General features: G+C 46.1%; 1 protein-coding gene across 1 annotated transcript in view; it reads left to right on the top strand.

Moving 5' to 3' along the window:
- Positions 1-6: 6 nt before the first annotated feature.
- Positions 7-26,033, top strand: part of LOC122369515 (lysine-specific demethylase 5A-like) — a 56,657-nt gene continuing 30,630 nt past the window's right edge. The window contains exons 1-6 of the mRNA XM_043344313.1: positions 7-36; positions 7,162-7,327; positions 11,408-11,554; positions 11,644-11,760; positions 18,839-18,995; positions 25,768-26,003. Of these exons, the coding sequence (XP_043200248.1) occupies positions 7,277-7,327; positions 11,408-11,554; positions 11,644-11,760; positions 18,839-18,995; positions 25,768-26,003 (708 nt within the window). The 5' untranslated portion in view covers positions 7-36; positions 7,162-7,276. The remainder of the gene's footprint in view (positions 37-7,161; positions 7,328-11,407; positions 11,555-11,643; positions 11,761-18,838; positions 18,996-25,767; positions 26,004-26,033) is intronic.

Here is a 26,033-nt window from a genome sequence, read left to right as displayed (position 1 = left end):
GCACGAGGAGCGCGCCGGCGCCGCGCTGGCCGCCAGGTGCGTACGGCGGCGGACAGCGGCCGCCTGCCAGTAGGCTCATTGGTGTGTAGAGTTATGACCAGGGATGGGCAGCTATGGTTCTTTCTAAGTTTGACCCTCACTGTAAACATCTTTTTGAACACAGCACGAGAATTGCTACCTGAATTACTGAGAAAACTGGTTAGCGCACATGTAATGCAGACATCATAACATAAATCCTAAATAATCCGCCGGACATGTGGGCCCCTTTACACGTAGCTCGTATCACATTTTGGACGTGATGCGGCCGGGGGTGCGCCCTTGGCGCGTGCGAACGTGCGCCAATACATTGTAAACGGGAAAAACGCACTATTGCTCGGAAAACGGTAACGGTTACGGGGGTGAGATTTTCACGGAAAGTCGGACGCGTGCACTCATTAATTGTCGTATTAAATTCTCGAGGGTGTGGGTTCAGCGGTGTGCACGTGCTGCGGCCGCGACCGGCGCCGAGCAGAAGGCACGTGCTTTAGGCTGAGCTTGCAAAACTGAGCGAAATCAGAGCCGGGAGGTTATTGACCTTTGGCAATGAATACCGACGCCGGGCACCGCTCGCCAAGGGGATTCACCAATAAATAAAATTAATTTGTTTGTGCAATATCTCAGCCGTTTCTCGGCCGATTCGGTGGTAGTGTAGGGAAGGGAAGGGAAGGGAAGGGAAGGGAAGGGAAGGGAAGAGAAGGGTAGGGTAGGGTAGGGTAGGGTAGGGTAGGGTAGGGTAGGGTAGGGTAGGATTAGGAGTAGGAGTAGGAGTAGGAGTAGGAGTAGACGTAGGGGTAGGGTAGGGTAGGAGTAGGGTAGGGGTAGGGTAGGGGTAGGGGGTAGGTTTGAGTTAAAAAAGGGCCTTACATGCAAAAGACTTGAACACCCCGCAACTATCACTATGAGTATTATACCTTACAGTTTAATTAAAAACAGCTTCCCAAATCTACCCAAATAACACAGCTAAAAATACAAGTCACTCACCCAAACTAATGCACCCGTAGCAAAACATAAATCAAAACATACAGTTATCGCGTCAACCTGTACCTCAGTGAAAAATAATTTTCAGAATAAGTTTTTAACACCGATAATGTAGGGGAGAGTGGGGCACATTCGTGCAAAAAAAGGATAAATCCATGTATCTGTTCTTTGGTTGGTGCAATGACAAAACTGTTAATTGCAGTATGGAAAAAAACTATTGCAGATATTTTTCCTCTTTAAAAGTTATCCTCTAAAATTATCGCTTCTATTAGAAACAAAAAGACTTTTTGATAACTCTGAACGTTTGCACGAACCTGTCCCAGGTATGGGGCACATTCGTGCAAGGGATGGGGCACTTTCGTGCACCCTGCAAAATTCGAGGAATTACCGGGCATTACCAAAAATTTACCAAAAGAAATTGGCAAGGGGTCATTTCACTTCATTCCTTTCGACAAGAATGCATTGCACAACATATGTAGAAGGAATGGGCTGGCAAACAAGAATGTGCCAACTGCCAGTGCCGGCCATCGGCCCGCCCCCGTGACCTCGGCAAGGTCACGTGAATTACTTGTCACGACGTCGCAAGCAGCCGAGACTGAGTCAGGCGAGCGTCAGAAGTGAAACCTACTCAGATAAAGTCATAAATCGCAAACCGAAAAAAAATATGCACGAATATGCCCTTAGGCCGTGCGTGCACGAACCTGCCCCACAACGTTATTTGTAATATATTTCAAAAAAATGTTGAAAAATGACACTTTTTCAACAAACAAGTTTGCAGCAGTTCCATGAATAGAGTTCAAGCTTCTTCGCCGCCAAATTTGAAAAGCTGAACCACATTTCCGAGTCAGAATCACGAAAATGGATGTTATGAGAAAAGTTTGGAAAGCGCACGAATATTGCAACTTTGCGTTTTTATCAAACATGACAGCAGGTACAGTGTTGTTATCTATAGTACACGAGGGGCGGCAAGGATAGGTACACATATTTTCATAATTTGCCTTGAGCTCGTGCAGTCACTCGTTTTCCCATGAACTGCTGAAAACGAAATGCCCCATGCACGAAAGTGTCCCACTCTCCCCTACTGCTATGTTAAACGTAATACAATTGGTTAATTAGTTTGGTATGGTTTGGTTATAATTCCTATAAGTCTTCTATCCCTGTGGGGCTGTAAATACGAGCTGCGAGTTTGGGAAATAGGAGCCAATTAGAAATAATTCTGATGAAATTGATCGTCTGTGAAATCAATGTGTGCTCACTAGTTTTCTAAGTAATTCAGCTAGCAATTCTCGTGGTTTGTTCGAAGAGACGTTTACAGTGAGGGTCAAACCAAAGGGAGGCAGTCGCCGTAGCCGTATGCGGGCCCTACGGGCCAGGATGTCTAACGATTTCGGCCATGTTGTGTATACCGAAGTCTTGAAAAGTTGATCGCTGCAATCAAACTGCAAGCATGAAGCAGCAGCACTTCTGAGAAGTGTACCTCTCACTAAACTGCACCTCTGCTACCGTAATGCAATCTATATTTCTGGTATACACAACATGGCGGAAATTGATAGACAAAAACAAGCCACCAATGGTCCTTCCAGTACCTATATATTAGAGTTCAGTGGGTCAAACTTAAAATAAACGAACTATTTACCTTAAGCATTTACCTTAAGTAAGGGTCATTAGATACCCTTTCGAGTAATAAGACCCTTTACTCAAGAGGCGCCTTCTCCTCTTCTTATGAAGACAAGTTGGCTACCATGCTTGTTGTCGCCATAAAATGACGACCACTGTTGTTAGTGACAGTAGCTACTGTTTTTTATACGATGAGTAGCCACTCTTGAGCATTAGTTAGAGAAGTTGTAGTTAAACTTGTCGGGGTGGTCCTTCCATTCTTTCCCAAGTCTGAACTTAAAAACATCGACATTTGGTGCTTCAATAGTGTTCCTGGATAGCTTGTTCCACGCCTGAGTCACTCGTGCCTCGAAGAAGGCTTTCCTAGGTCCCAACTGATGCTGAACCTGCAGCTTTTGACCGTGACTTCGGGTGGTACGGCTAAGGGAGTTCTTGAACATGCCGTTGCTAACACACGAGCACTCTCTTTGGTAGTTCACCATGTCGAAGCCTTTTAAGATTTTGAATGTCTCGATAATATCTGATCTTTTCCTTCGGAATTCCAGGGTAGGCAAATTGAGGCTTCTGAGACGATCTGAGTATGACAGGTGAGACAGCCCCTTCACCAGTCTGGCTGTCTCGTTGCCTGCCATTGCACCTGCTCGAGTGCGTCTTTATCCTTCTTAAATTTGGGGCTCCATATGACAGCGGCATACTCAAGATGGGGTCGCACGATGCTCTTGTACAAGTCTTGAAAGACATCACTGTCAATGTTTGCAAAGGTATGTTTGATGACTCCGAGAATTCTATTGGCCTTGTTAACCTGGTATATGACATGTTTTGAGAATAGTCACTATAGTCAGTTTTTTTATTTATCTGGGCACACTGTTGCCTTGAAATGCCCAGTCCAAGTGGAAAAAGCTCATATAGGTATGATTTTTTTTTATAAACATGCTCAACAAAGTTGTCATTTCAAAACCAAGCATGCAAAATCAAGTGAGCGTTGTATTGGTCTAGTAAATGGTAAAAAGTGCCTTCGTTCATCACCTAAGACTTGCTGTGGAAAAATTGTCATACTGATATGATGGATCACGTACTTATGAATAATTTTTATCTCATATCAAAATGAAATTGTTTAAACTTCAATTTACAGTGTTATATTGCATCACTGCTTAACACCACTTATACTAGTAAGAGGATTCTTGCTCACTTTATGTTTTTGCATCACTTTTTACATTGTGAATTGTGATCGAATGCAACCAATGCTGAAAGTATCTGTTGTGGTGCTGAGGATGCCGCTATGCGCGGATGAGAGTAGGTGTAATGTTTAACACCCCCCCCCCCCACCGAAGACTGCTTCGGTTGTTCTAGAAAAACACAATTCTAACGAACAGTGTTTGTCTATTTCAAACAGGCTGCGGTTGCAATTATATTCTTGCTACAACCAGTATAACGCCTTTTGGGGCGACTAACGGAGCGAGCGAGAGGGTGGGCCTTGCACGTGCGAAAGTTCGAGGGGGTACCTCGAACTGACTTGTGCACGGCACCAGGGTTGTGCTCGACTCAAAAAAATTTGCCGACTCGACTCATCATTCAACTTCAGAAAGCCCTGACTCAACTCTGACTCAAACAAGGAGCTGAATTTTTCCCTTGACTCGACTCATGAAGTCATGAGTGAGTCCTCAGGCGGCTCAATGAAAATATGAGTCGACTCAGACTTGACTCAAATTTTTTGTTGAGTCAAGTGAGTTGACTCAAATTGACTCAGATAAAAGAGTTGTTGAGCGGGGGGGGGGGTGAAAAATCCGGTAGCAAGGCCAGGGCTAAGTTGTTTAGCGGTGGGGGGGGGGGATGAAAGCTTTTTTCTAGAAAGTTGAGTAAGCTGACTCATGTTCCTAAATGTTTGACTCAACTCAATGTCAAAAGTGATTTTACTGACTCAACTCTGACTCAACTCAATGCCTTAATATTTGTTTGCGACTCAACTCTGACTCAACTCAACAGCTCAACATTTTATCCGACTCGACTCAAATCTGACTCATTTGAGTCAGAGTTGAGTCAAAGTTCTGACTCGACTCATGAGTCAAGCACAGCCCTGCACGGCACCCTACTAACCGGTCTCTAGCGATGTGCCAAATTTGAACACAATCGGCCCAGCCGTTCTCGAGATCTGGGAGCGGCACCCTGCACGTGCGCTAGTGCAGAAAGGGTCCCAACTGACTTGTGCACGGCACCCTACTAACTGGTCCCTAACCGTGTACCAAATTTGAGCGCCATCGGTCCAGCCGTTCTCGAGATCTGGAAACGACCCCTGCACGTGCGCACGTGCAGCAGCACCCCAACTCTGGCACATGGATATGCAGTGCCTAGTGGGTGCCTACCTACATGCCAACTTTCAGCGCAATCGGCCAAGTAGTTACCGAGATATTGCAACAATTACAAAACTGACACCTCTTCGTTTTGCACGTGGCACGTGCATAAGGGGTCACTTACATGCATCGGGAATAGTCCAATACTTGGTAGAAGGAATGAAGCTACCCTACAAAAATTACCGCGTGTAAATCGGTCAAGTGGTTGCTGAGATATAAGCCTCGCAAAAGCGTCCGCACGGCCGGCCGGCCGGCCGCTCATACTCAGAAATTTCCGTTAAACTAAGGAAAGACTACGCTCGCTTCCCCCCTGACCCCCCTGAGGTTTTTCGTGAATAAGCGGAAAAACCGCGGTGCGTAGCGCCGCGAAATTCGGCATGACTGTTCTCTCATCAATTTTACATATGGTGTGCAAGTTTGAACCTCAGGTCACCAGGTCACTTCGAATGACCCAACCTCAAGTCACTTTTTTGCAACTTTGCCACAGTGTCAGAGCTACAGTAGGTGACGGAGGCCTTTGAAAGTCGCAGGATGTTATTAGGTCATTGGTAGCTACAATTTGTAGGTACATCTCAGAATTTCGATATCGATGACCTAAGGTCAGGTCAATTTCTTGACCTCCCCATTATAAGTCAATGGGGGGAAAATCAACTCCCTGTTTTTTTTTTCACTAAAACGCGTCGGAATGGCCCCATATACCATACATGACTTCATATACAATCAACCTTCACTACTTTGAGGCCTGGTTTGCTGTTGGCCAGCTGTAAGGTCATGTGACGTCATCAAAGGTCACCAACGGTTTTTTGCCAATTACTCCTTACAGGAACGAGATACAGCCGCGCAGATGGTCTCATTGTGTTCAGCTCGTCAAGGCGCATCTAATGATATACATGATGACCTCGAGGTCATGGACCTGAGGTCAACCTTTGACCTTGACCTTTTGAGGTCAACATATACATGATTCGTTGCGGATTGACAAGAGGATCACGATGATGCCCTTGGTTTGTTCCTAGCTTGACTAATTCGAACGTTATTCGAGAAAAACTATCCATATACAGCGCTGTCTTTTGACTTTTTTACCCCTGTGACGTCATCTTTAACCTGACCTGAAAATGACCTTAGTAAAAATTGTAGACCTTGTCCGTGCGTACCCCATGCCGTTTACCACTTGTCGCTATCTTGCTTCGTTCTCGAGATCTCAGGGGGGGGGCGGTCATCCGCCCCCCCCCCGTCGGTTGTAAGTTGGCGCAGACCCCCGTCGGTGCGCGGGTTAAAATGGCACATGCTTGTATTCGCAAAAAAAAAATATGACAAAACAGACAGCAAGTGCCACATGGCATGTAAACCCTTTGGTCAGTCGCGGCAGCTCCTAAAAGCAGATACTCAATGTGAGTGGCCTTCCGGCGGATCAGCTCCAGCACTAGCACGGTCTGCAGGTGACTGATGGTCATGTTGACCATCTCGGAGGACAGGCAGACAACTTTCCAACGACGCATTACAGTGCCCAGGGCACTGACAGTGCCCATGAGCTTTGCCAAATCTTGCACTGTAAGCACATAAAGTTGGAAAAATCGGCACGTCCGTTAATGAATGCGACTTAATTTCCGTAGTATCTTTTTCTGGACACCCTGTATCACCTGGTTCGAGAATGAAAAAAATGGCCAGCTGTGAATGGAATCAGCATTAAATATTCGCATGCGGCATGCTTTTCCATCCCCAGCAAATCAGTCTTATAGTGACCTTCTACCGACCATTTTAGATCAGATTACGATGACAGAAGCAATAGATAGTTTTATCTTCAATGGACAGCTTGCCCTGCAGTACCAGGTCGGCTCACTCCTGCGATATTGGCAGGAGTGATCGGCAGGAGTGATATTATATCGGCAATGCAGAATGGGTATGCATTGATGCAATATCGTCATCAGTAATCAGATCATTGATGCCTCTCTTCGTTATTTCATTTTCATTGGCCTAGTTTGTCCGATTGTCATAAGGGCATTCCGGAAGTCATCCCATTGAATGAGCTCTTACAAAAAATTGCAATATGGAGATAGATAAATGGTGAGCATCAGCGAAAATAATAGAAAGCAAGTCTCTGTCTCGTATATGTCCTGTCCGTGGTCTCTGCCGATCCCGCGTCTGTCTGACGGTCCCGCGTCTGTCTGGACGTGGCGGGCAGGCCGCCGCCCAGTCTGGCCGAGGTCGAGGCGCTGCTGCGAGACGCCGACAAGGTACCGGCCGCGCTGCCCACCGTGCAGGCGCTGCGAGACGCCGCCACAAAGGCCCACGACTGGATGGAGCGCGCGGCGGCCATCACCGAGCGCAGCCAGCACCCGCGCCTCGAGGTCAGTCCCGGCCGAGGCAGGCCACACGCGGGCCGCGCCCATACGCCGGGCCAGGGCTGTCCCGCGGCCGCCACGCGCAGCACTGGGGGTACTTGTGGGGCGGTCTGTAGTTTAATTGTTTTCCATTCACATACATTTTGAGCAATAGCCCGTGATCGAGTGGTCGTTGCACTGTGTTATACTTAACCCGCGCCCCAGTGGCGGTCTCAGCCAACTTCGCCCTAGTGGGGGGGGGGGGGCATATGTTACCACCCACCTCTAACTCAAAAACTAAGAGGGCTAGAAAGACGCAGTAAAAAGCAGTCGATAGCTCTCAATGCGTACGTTTGAAAGTATTTTAGTCATTTTTCATCTCAGAGCAATATTGGGGTCACCAGAGGTCATCAAAGGTCAAAAATTGCCAATGGTCATTATATTTTTCCGAAAACATGCCGTTATCTCAGGAACTATGGTAGCTAGAAAAACGCATGTAACAGCAATCGATAGCTTTTGAACTCTTCTTTTGATAAGGTCATTATCAAAATTGACCTCAGAGGCCTCTTGCACCAAACTACCTAGCTAGGTAAAATCGAAAAACCGGTTTCAGAATAAGCTAATCTAACGGTGGTAAATTTGTTTGCAATAGCCCAATACATAGTCCTACATGTGCTTGCTAAATTTTGCACACAAATTGTTACATTTGAAACTTGGACTGGGTATACGATGTAAAATAATTCAAGCATTGGTGCAAGAGGATTTTGGTGCAAGAGGCCTCAGGTCAACGGTTTAGCCTCCAGAGGGCAAAAACTCCAAAAATAGCTGTTTTTACGAAAAGTGTTTTTCGACAATAACTTTCGACTACAAAAAGCCACGACATTTCTATTGCCAGAATCGTGTCCCTCTCGCCGAGACGCGTCGAATGAACTATAATTTGACCTTGAAAGGTCAACTTGAAAATTTGACCTCGGGTCAAGGTCATGACCTGACCGGAAAAGGTCATGTTGCATATCAGTCGATGCGTCTCAACAAGACAAACACAATGAGGCCATTCCCAGCGTTCTATCTCTTTCCAATCGCGAGTTATTGGCAAAAATCTGTTTGTAGCCTCAAATGACCTCGAATGACCTTTCTAGAGGCTATCAGCAAAAACGACACCTAGGCCATCACGGGTGGTCCAAATCACTGTGATTCTGAAATATTTGGACTGTTCCTATGCGTACACACGGATCTAGAGGCATTTTCATTTTTCTCCATTGACTTGTAATGGAAAGGTCACGCCTCTGACCTGACCTTAGGTCACGGATATAAAAAATCCGAGATATACAAATTGTAGGCGCCCATAACAGCATGCAATCCACCAAGTTTAAAACATTTCTGGCAAATGTTGCAGGCTGGACATGATTGCAAACTTTTTTAGGCTTGGTCAGTTAACTTGACCTGGTGCCCTGACCTGACATGACCTGGAGTCAAAAATTTCACACATTGTCCAAAATTGATGTACCAAAAGCTACCCAAAGCGGCGCGGCGCTACGCGCCGCGGTTTTTTATTCACACGCAAAAAAACGCGACAGGTTGGTAACATGTGCCCCCCACTGGGGCAAAGGTTCACTCTTCAAAACTAGCCAGGGATGATATCGTATAATTTATGTGGGATGCATACCAAGTTTAGGTCTCAAATGAAACGTTGGATATCACACGCTCTGGGATGGGAGGAAAATTATCAGGTCCAGCTCGGAGCATGCTCACCTATGACGTCATGAAAGGCCTGCGACGTGAATGTAATCGATCGCAAGGATTAAAGTATAGTTTGTTTTTAATCAATAGGAATCTGGCTCCAAGTATGTTTTCCAAATAAGCACGTGTTTTAGCCAGCGAAACGGGTAAAAACTGAACGAAAGAAAATCGGACGTTGACTAATTTTAACGAGTACCTAGTACACCGTACACCCAGTACACCTTTTTGCGGTAGCTTTTGACCATTGCACAGTGGCCCTTTTTCAGAATTAGCACGCATTAATTCCCACATTACCTGAAAGTGGTGCAAGACATCACCACGTGATCAAGGACGTATTCCCTGCCAATGCAAAGAGAAGAAAAGAAACGAACTGCCCAAGGAGATTCGGCCCAACAGCGACAGGCCGCTCGGCCCAAGATTTGGCGCACGTTCGCACGGCTCGCCCGCCGGCCCAAGCCGCTCCGAACGCAAGTGTGGCGAGCCCGCCAGCCGACCACGCTGCACTGACCGCCAGGACGCCCCAGGGCGTCACGTGACCGCATCTACAGCTGTTGCCAGCCACCGTTAGTCGGCCCCGGCCAGGCAGCAACTAAGGTCAGCGCGACGCGAACAATACAAACACATAGGCGCTTTTGACGTTAGATCTTAAGCCGACCACGGGACTTGTGCGGCTTGGACATCAAACGCGACAAGAAATCGGACAGTTTTTCTTGAGCACAGCGTTATGCCTACATGACATTTCAATAACTAAGCACATCTTATGGCAAAAGTCAAGCCACATTTAGGCGCACACCAGGTGACACCAGCTTCGAGCCAGGTCAATGAGCTTAGTCGTATCGAACAGGAGCCACAGCCACTCGCGGACTGAACTGGCTCACGTTATCCACCGTAGAAGCAAAATGGCGCAAAATGGCGCGATGCCCTTTGGTGGACATGGTCAGAAAAGATCGGCGATTCGGACGATGTATAATACGACATGTCCCAGCGTGTGCTACTTAACATAAAGGTTCATATGTTTGCCGCCATCTCCAGTTAATAATTGTCCTGTTATTGTGTCCACAATATTCGGCAAAAGTGGTCTATTTAAGCTTATACAATGAAAATTGTGGTTTCTAGGGCTTCTACGTAAACTCAGCTTCACAGCCATGCCACTAATTTTTAATATTTTCTCACCGAAAGCCTTACAAATTGATGCTCATCTCACCCTACTTTTTAGGGTCCGCCGGTGGTGTCCGCGCGCCTCTCGACAAACCTCGATTTTGCGGTCAGTTTTACCAAAGGTAATTATTTTTTAGGAGGTAAAAATGGCACCATCGGATAGTTTGGAATGTTTTGCACACGATTAGACTGCTTTTAACTCAAAAGAAGAGAAAAAATATTTTGAATTAATGCGTGCTAATTCTGAAAAAGGGCCACTGTGCATTGGGCAAAACGTTTGTACACATTCGATTCGCCATATAGGTGGCGCTGCAAATGGTCGCTTGGTCACAAAGAATCACCACTGTGCAAAACTGTTCGGCGATCTTCCTCTAGAACTCGACATTGAACGAATGGTTCAACATTGTGCAAAACAAATCGTCAATGGTCGAAACTACATACATAGTCGTCATATGCCGAGCTGGCTCCCTCTATGCCGAAGTCCCTCTATGCGAACTGTTGAACTGTTTTGCAGATCGCTCATTTCAGTGTTCAATCTGTTTTGCTGAATGGCTGAAATGAAACACACCACGCCGGAATAGTTGTGCTCAATGCCGATTCTCGAAATGGCTCCTCAAACAGTTATGGCGAATGGTTGAATTCAAATGCAGCTCCTACCTCCACAACCGATCAGTCTGTGACGCAACCTGCCATTTGATCATTGGCTGTTACCGAATGACCCGGCACCGCTAGGTCACCTGGCTAGGCAAGTCGCAGTAGGAGTCGGCCGGTGAGACAGATTCATGATCGCAAGCTTACCCCGGATCACGGGACAATATGGGACAATACAGTTCAGTTCTGTTCGGTGCGGCGGCGGTGGTGACTGGTGTTAGTGGGTGTCTAAAAAAAATCAAAATCGTAAAATGCCCCCGGAACTGCCCCTCCTCTGGATCCGCCAGTGATCGTCACATTATCTACAAGCTTGTTCGTGCATTATTTAACGTCTTTCTGGGATATCTCCTCGATGATCGCATGCTTCGAATTTCCTCAATGCTCTGCTGGTCGGACGGGGTTGGGACGAGGGCTCTGCTGGTCGGACGGGGTTGGGACGAGGGCTCTGCTGGTCTGATGGGTGGGGGTGGGGGCTCTGATGTGTGGGGTTGGGGGCTCTGCTGGTCCGGCTGACGGGAGCTGTGCTCTGTGGGTCTGACAGGTGGGCGTGTTTTGCAGGCGGTTGAGGCGCTGGTAGCTCGCGGACAGCCGATCCCGATCCTGCTGCCCGACCTGGTGCGCCTCGAGACACTGGCCAACAGCGCCAAGGCGTGGCGCGAGCGCACCAGCCGCGCGTTCCGACGCAACTCGCTCTCGCTGCTGGAGGTACGGCCCGGGGGCTGTGGAGGGTGTGGGCCGGGCCCGCCGCGTGTCGTAACTGAGCTGAGCTGAGCGGAGCTGGTGCGCGCCCTCAGGTGCTGACGCCGCGGACGGAGGTGGGCGTGTACCCGGGCGGCGGCCGGCGCCGGCGGCGACCGGGCCCGCCGGCGGCTGAGGGCGGCTCCGAGGCTCAGGTGGTGGACGCCTACCGGGTGAGTGACGGTCGCGCTCACCAGCGCGCCGGCGCATGGCTACCGGAGCACCGACGACCACCATCGCTGGCTCGTCAAGGCTCGATGTGGGCCCATCCGTTGTGGCACTGGCGTGGATGCCAAAGGACACCCACGTTCGTGGATGCTCCTAATACACGATCTTGATCTTGATCAGGGGTGACTGAGGTCCATCAGGGATCGTGGGACCCATCAGGGACCCTGGTATCCAGGCTCGTCTGAGGCCCACCAGCAGGGTTGTTGGAAAAAAAGTTGGAAAAGTATGCGGGCTCATGACTGCTGTGATGCTATGCTCTGTTCTGATTCCAACGATGCCCCTTTTAGCGAAAAAATGTTGACTGCTTAACCCTCGCCCTGGCAGGGTGTTTTTCATAACACGGCCTGGCAGGGGGGGGGGTCGATGCGACCCCCCTCGCGATTGGCTCCTATTGCACCTAGAAAAAACAAATTTGGTAGGTAGGTGGGCCCCCTGGAGTTCTCGCCCTTGTGCAAATTTGGTTGCTCTAGATCAATATTTAGGGGGGTTTGGGGGGATATGAATGTAAAAAGTTTCGCTAAAAACAGATCAAGAGTTTTTCGCTTATAACTTTTGATCTAATTAAGATAGAGCAAAAAGAAAAGCACCAGTGAACTCAGCACGTCAAGGCGCGTCGAATGGTTTGCTTTTTTGCTTGCTTAAGTGTACTTAAAAAGTTAAGCACATCTTAAGTACTACTTAAGTCTTAAGAATGGTCGAAATACTTAATGTTGCATATCATTCGACTCGGCTCTCCGAGAGGAACAGAATGATACCATTTTGAAAGCTAGGGCATTCCACGATAGATCGTACCACTTTTTTCCAATTTGACACCCTAATCTCTTGGAATTTGACGAGAATTGGTATCAGGGGTAATCACTTAATCAGGGGCTCTGAATCCTCCTGTAACAGTTTCACGCTTATCAGATAATTATTTTTTTGAGTTATGATGTATAGCATTTTTTGGATCTTGCCTTGCAGCGCTAAGTTTGGCGGGCTGTAACTCTGAGACGGATTATTCAAATGCCAAATGTTATATAACATTGAACTTGCAATGAAACAGAGATTAATATGTGCTTTTGAAATTTCGAAAAATACGCTATTTTTGATATATAACATATCGAGTTTTCTTTCATTCGTATTTTTTGGACTTTGGGACCAATTTTTTTCTGATTTTTTATTTCTTAAAAAATATTTTGCTCATTGTTAAGAAGTATGCAAAAAATTAGGAAGGTGTTCTTTCTATAAATGTATTTATTTTACGTCACGATAACTGTTTCGAATAGTGAGGGGAGGAGGAGGAGGGAATTTCGGGAGGGGAGCTTACAACTGCCGTGGTAAGGCTGCCTAGTGACATCACGGGTTACTGAAATTTCAATTGAAGTCTGAGTCATCTGAAAAAAAAATGAAAAGAGGGTTTATCCAACCCTCTTTCCTGTAAGCGCGAGAGTGAAAAAGGCTGTTTGGTTCTGACATTGTTTTGGACGCCAATGACCATAGCTGTCCGAGATAAAAGTTACAGGACGCATACATGGTGTCCTCAAGAGGTCTCACAACATGCATATCTGGGAGTTTTTAAGGTCACATGAGGTCAGGTCGGTCACGTGACATCACTGTTTAAGTCAATGGGGAAATATAAAAACTGTTATTTTGGCGCCGAGAATGATCTAAAACTATCTCACGTACATGTTACCGTGATTTCATGCACTCCTTGCGAAGTCCAATGCTTCACTTTTGCATTGTTAACCATGCGTGACGTCATTTATGACGTCACTAGGGTCGTACGAGTTTTTCGTCAATAACTTCCGATCAAATTGAGCTAGTGAGTCGAGACAGCCACTAATGGACTCGGGAAGACATTCCGAATCGAAAGATATGCCATATGATACCCTTTGCCCAGCTTCGTGACCTGAGGGGCTCTGACCTGACCTTGACCCGAGGTCAACTACTTAAGTTGACCTCACCCTAACAAAAAGTATACCATTCGATGCACCTGAGCTAGGCGAACACAATGATGCCAAAATCGCGGCTCTGCGGCCATTTCTTGCGAAGTTATTTACTAAAAACCGAACCCGTAACTTCAGTCACTTGACCTGACCTCAGACGCTACCGGTTAACCTGAGACCTTAAAATTGGGTACCAATCGTTGCGACTTGTAACGGCACACACGCTCGTTTTTTCCGCGAGGCTCTAGCTCTATTAGAAGCGAAACGGCGTGCTGGGGTCGTATCAACCCCTCCGAAACCCATTTTGTTTGCGGGAAAATGAGGAAGTTATAAAAAGAACACCTTTTTTTATTTTGGGCATGTCGATTTGCGATGACATGAAGTTTATTTTGAAAAAATAGATATGTGAAAAATTTTGGTCCCAAAAGTCATTAGAGGCAAACGAAAAAGATAAGGTTTTTGTTCAACAATGAAAATTTTTCTTTGGAATTTTTAAAAAGTAATATTAATTTTTGATTCATCGCAAGCTTAGTGTTGTTTACCGTTTGTTGGTTGCTTAACCCGTTCATGAGTCATAGGCCATCAAACTCACCGTTACAAACCGAAGTTTAATAAAATGTAATGCAATATAATTCAAAAAGTTTTGATCTGAGAAGTTTGATATTTTGCCAGGCGTCTTTGGGGCCTATGATTACCCCTAGGACGGATTTTCATTAAAATCTGAGAGATGAGGGTGACGGGCCTGGTACGATCTATCGTGGAATGCACCAGCTGTATCTTTATTATGTGACAAGTTATTGGCACAAACGTCATTTGACCTCAGTTGACCTCATTTGACGACCCATGGATACCTACACCAAACAAAGAAGCACCAAGTGCCATAATGTTAAGTACTGAGGTTTCAAAGGACAAAAGTGATAGAACGAAGCGGATATCTCCAGTATTTTCCGAATTGAATATTTTCCCATATGCTTAACATTACGACGTAATGACCTCTAACTGACCTCAGGTCAGTGACATAAAAAAAACTATATGTTATAGGGGAAGATGGGGAACACCGCCCTTTAGGGAACACCGCCTACCCCCATATCAGAAATATAAAAAGGTCTAGGGCGACAGCTGACTGTCTTTTGGCAGCGTAACGACAACAGAAGTGCAGGTATGGGCAGTGCACCGCATTGGTTTAGGTGATTTGCTAGAAATTCCGAATTTTACGTTTCGTGAATACGTTTATACTTTTTCTAGCATAATAAGCAGAAGAAAACTTATCTTATTTGACAAACATAAGTACTGAAGTAGTATTATTTGCCATAATTAGGACTCATCCAAGCATTACGTGCCCCTGCTCGAACGAAATTTTTGTCGTGTTGCCATGTTGAAGGATTTTTTAAAGAAAAATGCAGACACTTGGGTAACACCGCCCACTTGGATTTTTTTTTTATTTAATAGCACATTGTGACACAACCCAGGAGTGGCGCATTTCAAATGAAGAAAGATCGTTGTTGCTATGTTTTCTTTTTAGAGGATAATGAAAAAATTCGAGAGAATGCAATTTTGTGACTTAATGTCGACTAATTATATAAATGAGTACTAAATTGTGCCTGCATAGGCGGCGGAACGGGGAGGGCACATGGGCACCGTGCCCCCTTTAATTTTGGCATTTAAACATTAGCCCTATGGGCGTTGCATGGAAAGAATGGGACCAAAAGTCGGCACTGCCCCCCCCCCCCCTTAATTATTATTATTATTATTATTATTATTATTATTATTATTATTATTATTATTATGTCAAACATCCACCAACCACAGAACAGTGGGCATTACGGTGGCATAGCACAAACAGACGCACACATGCATACAATTACACACATATTCATATATGAACACTTAATCGACTAACACAATATTCGGCGCAGTGTGAAGCAATCCATACGCGAAGATATAAATAACCATGTGTCCCATGTATGACAGTTAAACTGTGTGCTCCTTTATTTGAAGATATTTAATCAATTCCTTTTTAGATGCACTTCTTATCTGTGTCGGCAAACTGTTCCACAATTTTGAATTCCCCAATTTTGAATTGAAGGTGTTACGCCGCTACTGTGTACCAGGGGTATAATAAAATCGTTTCCGCTGTATTTTATAAATATACTAAAACGTCTCAAAATTTACAATAAGAAGAACAGCTTCCAGCAATCTGCAAATCTCGTTGCCTGCTGAGCTCGGGCGGTGTTACCCAACGGTCGGTGTTACCCCGAAAAATGTAGACATTTACTAAATGTGGAATAATGCAATAATGAACGATACTACAAGAAAACAGTTGGTTGATATGTATGTAAAATTGATGCGACAATCCAATGAAACTGAGAGTTTGATCATTTGACCAAAAATTACGTGACTAGACCCTAAAAGGTTAAGGGGTCGGTGTTCCCCCGTCTTCCCCTACAACTCGGTGAACTTAGCACATCCTGAAAGTTTGAAGGAAATCAGTTCAAAACTGTGAATTGAACAGGTGCATAAAGAAAATTGAAATTTGACCATGACCTTGTACCGGTTTTTCTGACCTGGTGACCTGACCCAAGGTCACCCGGACCTGAAATTTTCAGGTCATATGGAAAAATGCTGCCCTATAAGCTGTGCCAAATTTGGCGGGGCTGGGCGCCGCCGTTTTTACGCTATCACCTTGGGGGGGGGGGTTGCATCGACCCCCCCTGCCAGGGTGAGGGTTAACCCGCGCCCCGCTGGGCTATTCAGCCATACGCGCCCTGCTGGGAGGGGGGGGGGGCAGATTCTGCCCCCTGTCCGAACTTTCGAAAAAAAAATCATGTCCTAACTTCCGATGGTCGTAGAAAGACGGGGAAAACGGCAATCGAAAGCTCTCAACAAGGCAGATCTTAAGAGCCCAAATTTTTTTGCTTAAGTAGGTCAGAGGTCAGGTCAAGGTCAGGTCAAGGGTATGAAATGCAAGTTTCTACAATATCGGCCTTGCACCGTAGTTGCCGAAGAATGGACTGAGAATGATTGCCCAAAACGTGTTCTTAGACTACCAAGACAATATTCGTTGCATACAATGTCATTCAAAGGTCAAGGTCAGGTCAGGTCAGGTCACCAAAAACAAAATATAGGAAAGGGCATGTGCGACACATGTTTTATGGGTCATTTTACTCATAGAATTCAATAGGCACACTCACTAAGTGATATGGACCACCTCTGGATGAATTTCAGGTCGAGGTCAGGTCAAGGTCAGGTCAAGTGAGGTCAAATTTTAAAGTTGGTTGTTAAGGCCTAAAAATGTGTCTATCTGATGCAGTTTTTCACGGCGAATCGAATGGTGCTATTTTGTTTCCGTACCAAGTCTAAAACTTCCAAAAAAATCATTTTTTTTCCAAATTTGTGTGTGTCGTTACGTCATAAAATTTTGAATAACTCCCACATTTTTCAACAAATTCTTCTAAAAATTGGTATGTAGGTGCACATAGACCACTTCTCTGACATATATTCCGTTTTTTCGATATATCCAAAATTTTGGATTTTATAATTATTTTCCCAAAAAAAGTCAGTTTTTTTTAGAAAAAATCTCAACGGGGCGCGGGATAAAGCTGATGAGGAGCCTGATTCAAATTTACAGGTCTCGCGGGTTTTAACGGTAGGTTTTGCACCTGGAAAATTTAGTTTACTTCAGGCTATATCTTCGTCGCCTTAAGCTTTTAAGTGTTGAAGATGCGATCGACTTGTTGGTTCACAAACCGGCCATGGTCGTGTAAAATGGCTTCATCGTAGATCGATTAGTTTCTGAGATATAACCGGAAATGTAAAAGTGCAAAACCTACCGTTTAATCTCGCGAGAGCCGTACGGCATGGCTGTATAGCAGTGGTCGCCAGGTCCCTCGGGGCCGTGCCCCCTTTTCGGACGCCAGGCAGGGCCATTACCCCCACCTACCAGACACGATTGCCTACGCAGCCAAGTTAACTGAAAAGTCACATACCCTTCCGCGATTCTTTGGGTATTATGGGTATTATATAAAAAGCGTCGGATCACGACAAAATTGTACCCTCGAGCCGATCATCTTTTTTTTTTTACCTGCCCTAAAACATTTCATGACCTTGACACAAATAACCGTTGACTTGTTAGTTCTTTCTTGGGATCATGGTAGGCCACAAAATCTGAATTCAAGAAGTTATGGAGGGTCCCGATCTTTTCGACAATTGACATTGACCTCTTGAAAGTCACCCAATGGCCATGAAACTTAAAATTGGGTAGTAGCGGCTTCCTGTCGTCACGGGTGGCGCGCTCGTTTTTTACTGCAAAGCTCCAGCTCAGAGGCCGAGAGGCTGGGGTCCGATCGGCCCCTCCCTCTTTACGTTAGATGCTATGAAAACGCCAATAGACGGGCGGCGGCTAGCGTTCGCCCTGGACTTATCTTTGAAGTCTGAGGCCAAACAGTCGTGATGCCTGTCCCACCAAGGAAGCCATTAATTCTAAGAAGAGGCTTTCTCAGAGACCCTCATTACCTCCGGCCGAGGGCTCCATTACCTCCAAAGGGGGCATGCCCCACCATTTGCCGACCCCTGCTGTATAGTGTACAGTGCAAGATGTGGATGTGCAGGATGGGACTGTACAGGATAGCGCGTTTTTGTGCAATATTTTTCGAATTTCGAGGGACTGAACTGATAACAAAGTTTTCAAGCTACTATGCCGTTTTATAATAGACAACAAAGCGTTCAAGCTACTACGGTATCGCTTTTATAACATACGGAAAGGCTTCTTCAGGCTCATGATAATGATAAATTGATGAAAGAAAAAAATATATATTATGTGTAATCTGAAAAGGAAAGATATTTTTCTACTATACATTATACTTCATACTGTATTCGTTTACTATGAGGCTTTGCCTTTCTTTCATCAATGTGCTAATCATGTATTTTGTCGAAAAAGGAATGCAATGAGCGCAGCAGTGCAGTGGTGGCCGGTGGGCAGTAAGTGCCCGGTGCGGTGGCGGGTGGCCCGTCCTGCCCCACGTCACGCGTGAGTCCGCCCGTCCATGGGCGGCCCGTCCTCCCCCACGTCACGCGTGTGTCCGCCCGTCCGTGCTCTCAGGAGGCTGAGCGCCGCGAGCTGGAGCTGATTCGCCAGCACCGCGCCGCCAACCTGCAGAAGCGGCAAACGGACGGCAACAGCGGCACCTACTGCGTCTGCCAGCAGCGGCCGCGGGCCGCCATGCTGCAGTGCCAGCTGTGCTGCGACTATTTCCACAGTGAGTGCGCCCCGCGCCCGGCCGGCGCCGGTGTGTGGCTCGCTCTCGTGTGGCGCCATCGGTGCTCAGTTACCGGGGTTACATGAGCGATCCGTTCCAAATACGCACTACGCTAATGCGCATCAGCTCCCCACAAACGGATCTACGGCACCGGTTACATGAGACTAATTCGTTTTATCTACGTCAAACGGATCTTGTTTGGCTCACCCGGGCTGACTCCTCGACGGCCGGTAATTCGCATCACAAACGGAATAGGATTAGCGTACAGTCATGGCGCAGTTGCGGCATTTACCGGGACGACTGAGCTAAATTTTAAATACTTATATCATTTGATAGGCTCAAAAACATTTAAAATTAACATGAAATCAAAAAATGAAAACAAAGTTTTCTTGTTTTAAGACAGTGGGCACTGATTCGCCATGCAGCGACAGCAGGGTGGTCAGAAAAAATTATCTATCAAAATATTTCATTCATTTTATTTCACATGCAAAGACTAAACCAAAATACCAACATTTTCTTGCTATTTTCTACGAGGCAGCCAATAAAAAAAAAATGCTTAGTATTTTGCATTTTGACGCTTCCAGTCAGCAAAGAATAGTTCTTGTGAAATACGGCCCGAATCGTGTGCCTCGGACGTTTCGGTTACATGAGCGATCCGTTCCAAATACGCACTACGCTAATTCGCATCAGCTCCCCAAGAACGCATTCAGTGCACCGACTAGGGGAGAGTGGGGTAATTTGGCCGGTGGTGTAAATTGGCCGCCCCCACCTGTACGATGCCTAATAAAAGTGAGTGAAATAACTCTAGTCTCTATTCATTTGTCATGGGTAGAAATAACTGGAGGACAAATGTCAAAACTTTGCCCCTCGTAGTTTTATTCAAAATTAATAAAACGTTAATTTCATTAGAAAATGGTAACTTTTACTTCTGTTTAAAAAGTTGTATAACATGTAGTATTTGGGCTAAAAACGAATTCAGACATTATAGCGCCATTCTTGGGGGTGTTCAGCGGTTCCAAGAGCAATTTTATCTAATTCCGTATAGCCGTGATGACTTTATAAACAAAAATTTTCAGAATGGCAATATGGGGTAATTTGGCCGGGACTAGCGGGGCAACTTGGCCGGTGCGCTCATGGTCACTATGCTGGGACGGCCGAGTTTTCATGGTCAATTGTACCATAAATGACATGATTCATGACCAACTTTGACCACTTTGATGCCTTACTTTCGATTGGTCAACTGTAAGAGCATGTGACGTCATCAAAGGTTACCAAACTTTTTTTGCTAATAAATCCTGACATAAAAATGGTACAGCCGCACAAATGGTCTCATTCTGTTCAGCTCGCCAAGGCGCATCGAATGACATGCATGATGACCTTGAAATCACGTGACCTTGAGGTCAAGCGACCTGATGCAACGTGACCTGAGGTCAACCTTTGACCTTGACTTCTCAAGGTCAACTTATATATCTTTCGATGCGGACTGACGAGAGAATTACGATGGTACTCGAAGTTTTGGCCTAGCTTGATTACTTCAAAAGTTATTCGCAAAAAACTGTGATCGCATCTAGAGCCGCTAATTTGGCTATTTTGACCCCTGTGACCCCTGAGTCAACCTCCAAAATGCGGCAAATGCGTCATAGGACACACGTCATTGCTGAATCTGAAGCTGACTCGCAATATAACAGAAAATCCCGACCGCAAACTAACACCGGCCAAATTGCCCCACACCCCCGGCCAAATAACCCTGCTAGTGGGGCAATTTGGCCGCCTTGCAGACCTTTGTAATACGTCACAATTTCAATATAAGTAATTCCTCTATCATTTCAAGTTCACTGTCCAGTAAAGTAAAATGAATGCGACACCTGCCAGCGTTGAGAAAATGCAGAAATGTGTCGTCAATTTTAAGTTATATCGTTTTCTAAAAAAAGCGGCCAAATTACCCCACTCTCCCCTACATGAGCAAATTCGTATCAGTGACGTCAAACGGATCTAGTTTGGCTCTCGGCCCGATGCGCATTACAAACGGAATAGCATACAAATGTGGCGCACTTCCGTAGCAATAGAGGTGACTAAATTAAAAATTTATTGTCTTATGTCTTTTTTGCATTTAATCTGCTCAAAACATTCTCAATTAGCTTAACAAAAAAAAGTTGAACATAAAGTTGTCTTGCTTTGACTCATTGGGCAATTGCCTCTCTTGATTCGTCTGTAGTGCTGTCAGAAAAATGTTTCAACTGAAATTATGTGGATATTTACTATTTGGTTTTCACTATATTTATTGTTGAAAACTTGACAAAATACCGACATATTTTTTAATATTATTTCAAAAGAAGAAAATGAAAAAATACCTATTATTTTGCATTTTAATGTTTCTTTTTGCGAAGAAATAGTTCCTGTAATACGTATCTTGGTCCTATTCGCTTCTAAGCCTCTTTCCCAGCGGATTTTGTTCGGACCGCCGATTCGTATTAGCAGGTGGATACATGAGTCGGTAATACGCTCCTGATTCGCATTAGCGGTGAATCCGATCGTGATACGTATTTGCTTTGCTCATGTAACCGCGGATCGGATCGCCGATTCGTACTAGCAGGTGGCTACATGAGTCGGTAATGCGTTCCTAATTCGAATTAGCGGCTAAATACGTATTTACTGTGCTCATGTAACCCCGATAAGTGAGGTGGCTCGCTCTCGTGTGGCGCCATTGGTGCTCAGTGAGCACCCTGGGCTCACCGCGTCTCCAGGGCGCACCCTGAACAGGCCGTGACACAGGACTGGACACTAGCTTTGGCTCAACTCCAGCTACAGGAAACGGCTATTACATGAAAGTTTTTTTCTTTTATTTCAGTCGATCCTCAATTGACGTGGCCAGGAAATTCGGATATGTATAAGATTGGCCCAGGCTTCTGTATGTACCGGGTGTCCACGTCAAAAGTGTACCCAGACTTTTCTCCGTATTTTATCTTAAAAACATCGCACTCACAAACAATTGCCCTCGTTTGAGAGCCAAGGCAATGGCAAAACAATTGCTATGCTTTTCAACTGTGTTCGGCACTCTGATGACCAACGCTTGCCGTCTAGAGCAACTGCTCTATATGAGCCGCTTTGCGTCGGGCCACCGCCGGCAGACGGACCGTGGCATGTGAAATCCCACAATGCCCCGTGCACTGGGGATCCCATTGCCTAGAAAAAGTTCAGACCATGCCTCTGCACAGCAAGAAAGTATCGGTTTGGGTGGCAATGAGGCATGGAGGGGGCATTATCGGCCCCTTCTTTTTCGAAGACGACAGGGGAGAGACAAACACAACACCGTAACGCTAGGAGGCCTCGGAGGCACTGGAACCATTCTGGCGAGAGCTGAAGCGGAGACGCGGGATCCGTCGCCATGAAGAATGGTTTCAACAAGACGGGGCGCCGCCTCACACCGCCAAACGGTCGCTGGAATTTCTGGAAGAGCACTTTCCTGACCGCCACATCAGCTTGAAAAGCGCGGTGGAATGGGCTCCACACTCGCCCGACCTCAGCCCTCTAGATTTCTTCTTGTGGGGCTTTCTCAAGGACTTGTGCATACGCTGGCAATCCAGGGTCGACCCAGGAGCTGAAAGACTTCATCATCGACGAGATCCGTCGCCTTCCTTCCCACATCGTTGACCAGGCGATCACCCACCTCCAGACGGTCCGTCTGCCGGCGGTGGCCCGACGCAAAGGGGCTCATATAGAGCATGGTTGCTCTAGACGGCACGCGCTGGTCAGCAGAGTGCCGAGCACAGTTGAAAAGCATAGCAAATGTTTTGCCATTGCCTTGGCTCTCAAACGAGGGCAATTGTTCGTGAGTGTGATGTTTTTAAGATAAGATATGGAGAAAAGTCTGGGTACACTTTTGACGTGGACACCCTGTAAACATTAGCCATCCCGCGTCACCACTCTCCAGGCTCGTGTGTGCACTGTATACATTGTCCGCCATGCGTCTCCAGGCTCCTGTATGTACTGCATAGTGCATACACTGTCCACCTCGCGTCTCCAGGCTCAGAGGCGGATCCAGCTCAGAGTTTTGGGGGGGGGGCAAACCATAGAAATTTATCGATTCTTTCCATGCATCGTCCATAGGCGTAATGTTAAAATCATGCCGTTTGGGGGGGGGGGCAAATGCCCATTTTGCCCCCCTGGATCCGCCACTGTCCAGGCTTCGATATGTACTGTGTACATTGTCCACCCCGCGTCTCCAGACCTCTGTATAAGGGGAGGTTGGGGTAATTTGGCCGTTTTTTTTTTTTTAGAAAACGAAGTAACATAAAATTGACGACGCATCTCTGCATTTTCTCAACGCTGGCAGGTGTCGCATTCATTTTACTTTACTGGACAGTTAACTTGAAATGATAGAGTAATTACTTATATTGTAATTGTGACGTATTACAAAGGTCTGCAAGGCGGCCAAATTGCCCCACTAGCAGGGTTATTTGGCCGGGGTGTGGAGCAATCTGGCCGGTGTTAGTTTGCGGTCGGGATTTTCTTTTATATTGCGAGTCAGCTTCAGATTCAGCAATGACGTGTGTCCTACGACGCATTTGACGCAAATTAGCGGCTCAAGATAGCCAAATTAGCTGCTCTAGATGTGAAGACAGGTTTCTACGAATAACTTTTGAAGAAATCAAGCTAGGCCAAAACATCGAATACTATCGTAATTTTCTCGTCAGTCCGCATCGAAACACATATGTGTTGACCTCGAGAAGTCAAGGTCAAAGGTTGACCTCGGGTCACGTTACCTCAGGTCGACCTCAGGTCATGTTACCTCAGGTCGCTTGACCTCAAGGTCACGTGATTACAAGGTCATCATGCATATCATTATATGTGCCCTGGCGAGCTGAACACAATAAGACCATTTGTGCTGCTGTATCGTTTTTATGCAAGGATTTATTAGCAAAAAACGTTTGGTAACTTTTGATGACGTCACATGCATGCCCTTACAGTTGACCAATATAAAATAAGGCATCAAAGTAGTCAAAGTTGGTCATGAGTCATTTCATTTATGGTATAATTGATCATGAAAACTCGGCCGTCCCAGCATAGTGACCATGAGCGCACCGGCCAAGTACCCCGCTAGTCCCGGCCAAATTACCCCATATTGCCATTTAAAGATTTTTGTCTATGAAGTCATCACGGCTATACGGAACTAGATGAAATTGCTCTTGGAACCGCTGAACACCCCCAAGAATGGCACTATAATGTCGGGAGTTCGTTTTTAGCCCAAATACTACATGTTATATACCTACCTAACTTTTTAAACAGAAGTAGGGGAGAGTGGGGTAATTTGGCCGGTGGTGTAAATTGGCCGCCCCCACCTGTACGGTCTCTAATAAAAGTGAGTGAAATAACTCTAGTCTCTATTCATTTGTCATGGGTAGAAATAACTGGAGGACAAATGCCAAAACTTTGCTCCTCGTAGTTTTATTCAAAATTAATAAAACGTTAATTTCATTACAAAATGGAAACTTTTGCTTCTATTTACAAAGTTGTATAACATTTGGGCTAAAAACGAATTCAGACATTATAGTGCAATTCTTGGGGGTGTTCAGCGGTTCCAAGAGCAATTTCATCTAATTCCGTATAGCCGTGATGACTTTATAGACAGAAATTTCAGAATGGCAATATGGGGTAATTTGGCCGGGACTAGCGGGGCAGCTTGGCCGGTGCGCTCATGGTCACTATGCTGGGACGGCCGAGTTTTCATGGTCAATTGTACCATAAATGACATGATTCATGACCAACTTTGACTACTTTGATGCCTTACTTCCGATTGGTCAATGTAAGAGCATGTGACGTCATCAAAGGTTACCAAACGTTTTTTGCTAATAAATCCTTACATAGAAATGGTACAGCCGCACAAATGGTCTCATTCTCTTCAGCTCGTCAATGCGCATCGAATAATATGCATGATGACCTTGAAATCACGTGACCTTGAGTTCAAGCGACCTGAGATAACGTGACCTGAGGTCAACCTTCGACCTTGACTTCTCGAGGTCAACGCATATATGTTTCGATGCGGACTGACGAGAGAATTACGATGGTACTCGAAGTTTTGGCCTACCTTGATTACTTCAAAAGTTATTCGTATAAAACTGTCTTCGCATCTAGAGCCGCTAATTTGGCAATTTTGACCCCTGTGACCCCTGAGTCAACCTCCAAAATGCGGCAAATGCGTCATGGACACACGTCATTGCTGAATCTGAAGCTGACTCGCAATATAACAGAAAATCCCGACCGCAAACTAACATCGGCCAAATTGCCCCACACCCCCGGCCAAAGAACCCTGCTAGTGGGGCAATTTGGCCGCCTTTTAGACCTTTGTGATACGTCACAATTTCAATATAAGTAGTTACTCTATCATTTCAAGTTCACTGTCCAGTAAAGTAAAATGAATGCGACACCTTCCAGCGTTGAGAATATGCAGAAATGTGTCGTCAATTTTAAGTTACATCGTTTTCTAAAAAAGTGGCCAAATTACCCCAACCTCCCCTAAAAGTTACCATTTTCTTATAGGATTAATGTTTTATTAATTTTGAATGAAACTACGAAGTACGAGGGGCAAAGTTTTGACATTTGTCCTCCAGTTAGTTCTACCCATGACAAAGTAATACAGACTAGAGTTATTTCACTCACTTTTATTAGACATCGTACAGGACGGGGCGGCCAATTTACACCACCGGCCAAATTACCCCAACCTCCCCTACTGTATGTATACCTACGTCCTACATTGTCCGCCGTGCGTCTGCAGGCTCGTGTGTGCCGCTCTCCAAGGGCGGCTCGAAGCGGTCGGGCGGCGCGGCGGCCTGTGAGCCGGCGGTGCGACTGAGTGCCGGCGGCCGGTTCCTGTGTCCGCTGTGCCGGCGCTCGCGGCGGCCGCGGCTCGAGACGGTGCTCAGCCTGCTGGTGGCGCTGCAGAAGCTGGTGGTGCGACTGCCCGAGGGCATAGCGCTCCAGTGTCTCACCGAGCGCGCCATGCGCTGGCAGGTGGGACTCGGCGCGGCGGCACCCTTCCTG

Source organism: Amphibalanus amphitrite, unplaced genomic scaffold, assembly GCF_019059575.1.
Source record: "Amphibalanus amphitrite isolate SeventyFive unplaced genomic scaffold, NRLGWU_Aamphi_draft 001044F_arrow, whole genome shotgun sequence".
NCBI lineage: Eukaryota > Metazoa > Arthropoda > Thecostraca > Balanomorpha > Balanidae > Amphibalanus > Amphibalanus amphitrite.
Note: the sequence above shows the minus strand (reverse complement) of the source record. Positions and strands in the feature narration are given on the sequence as shown.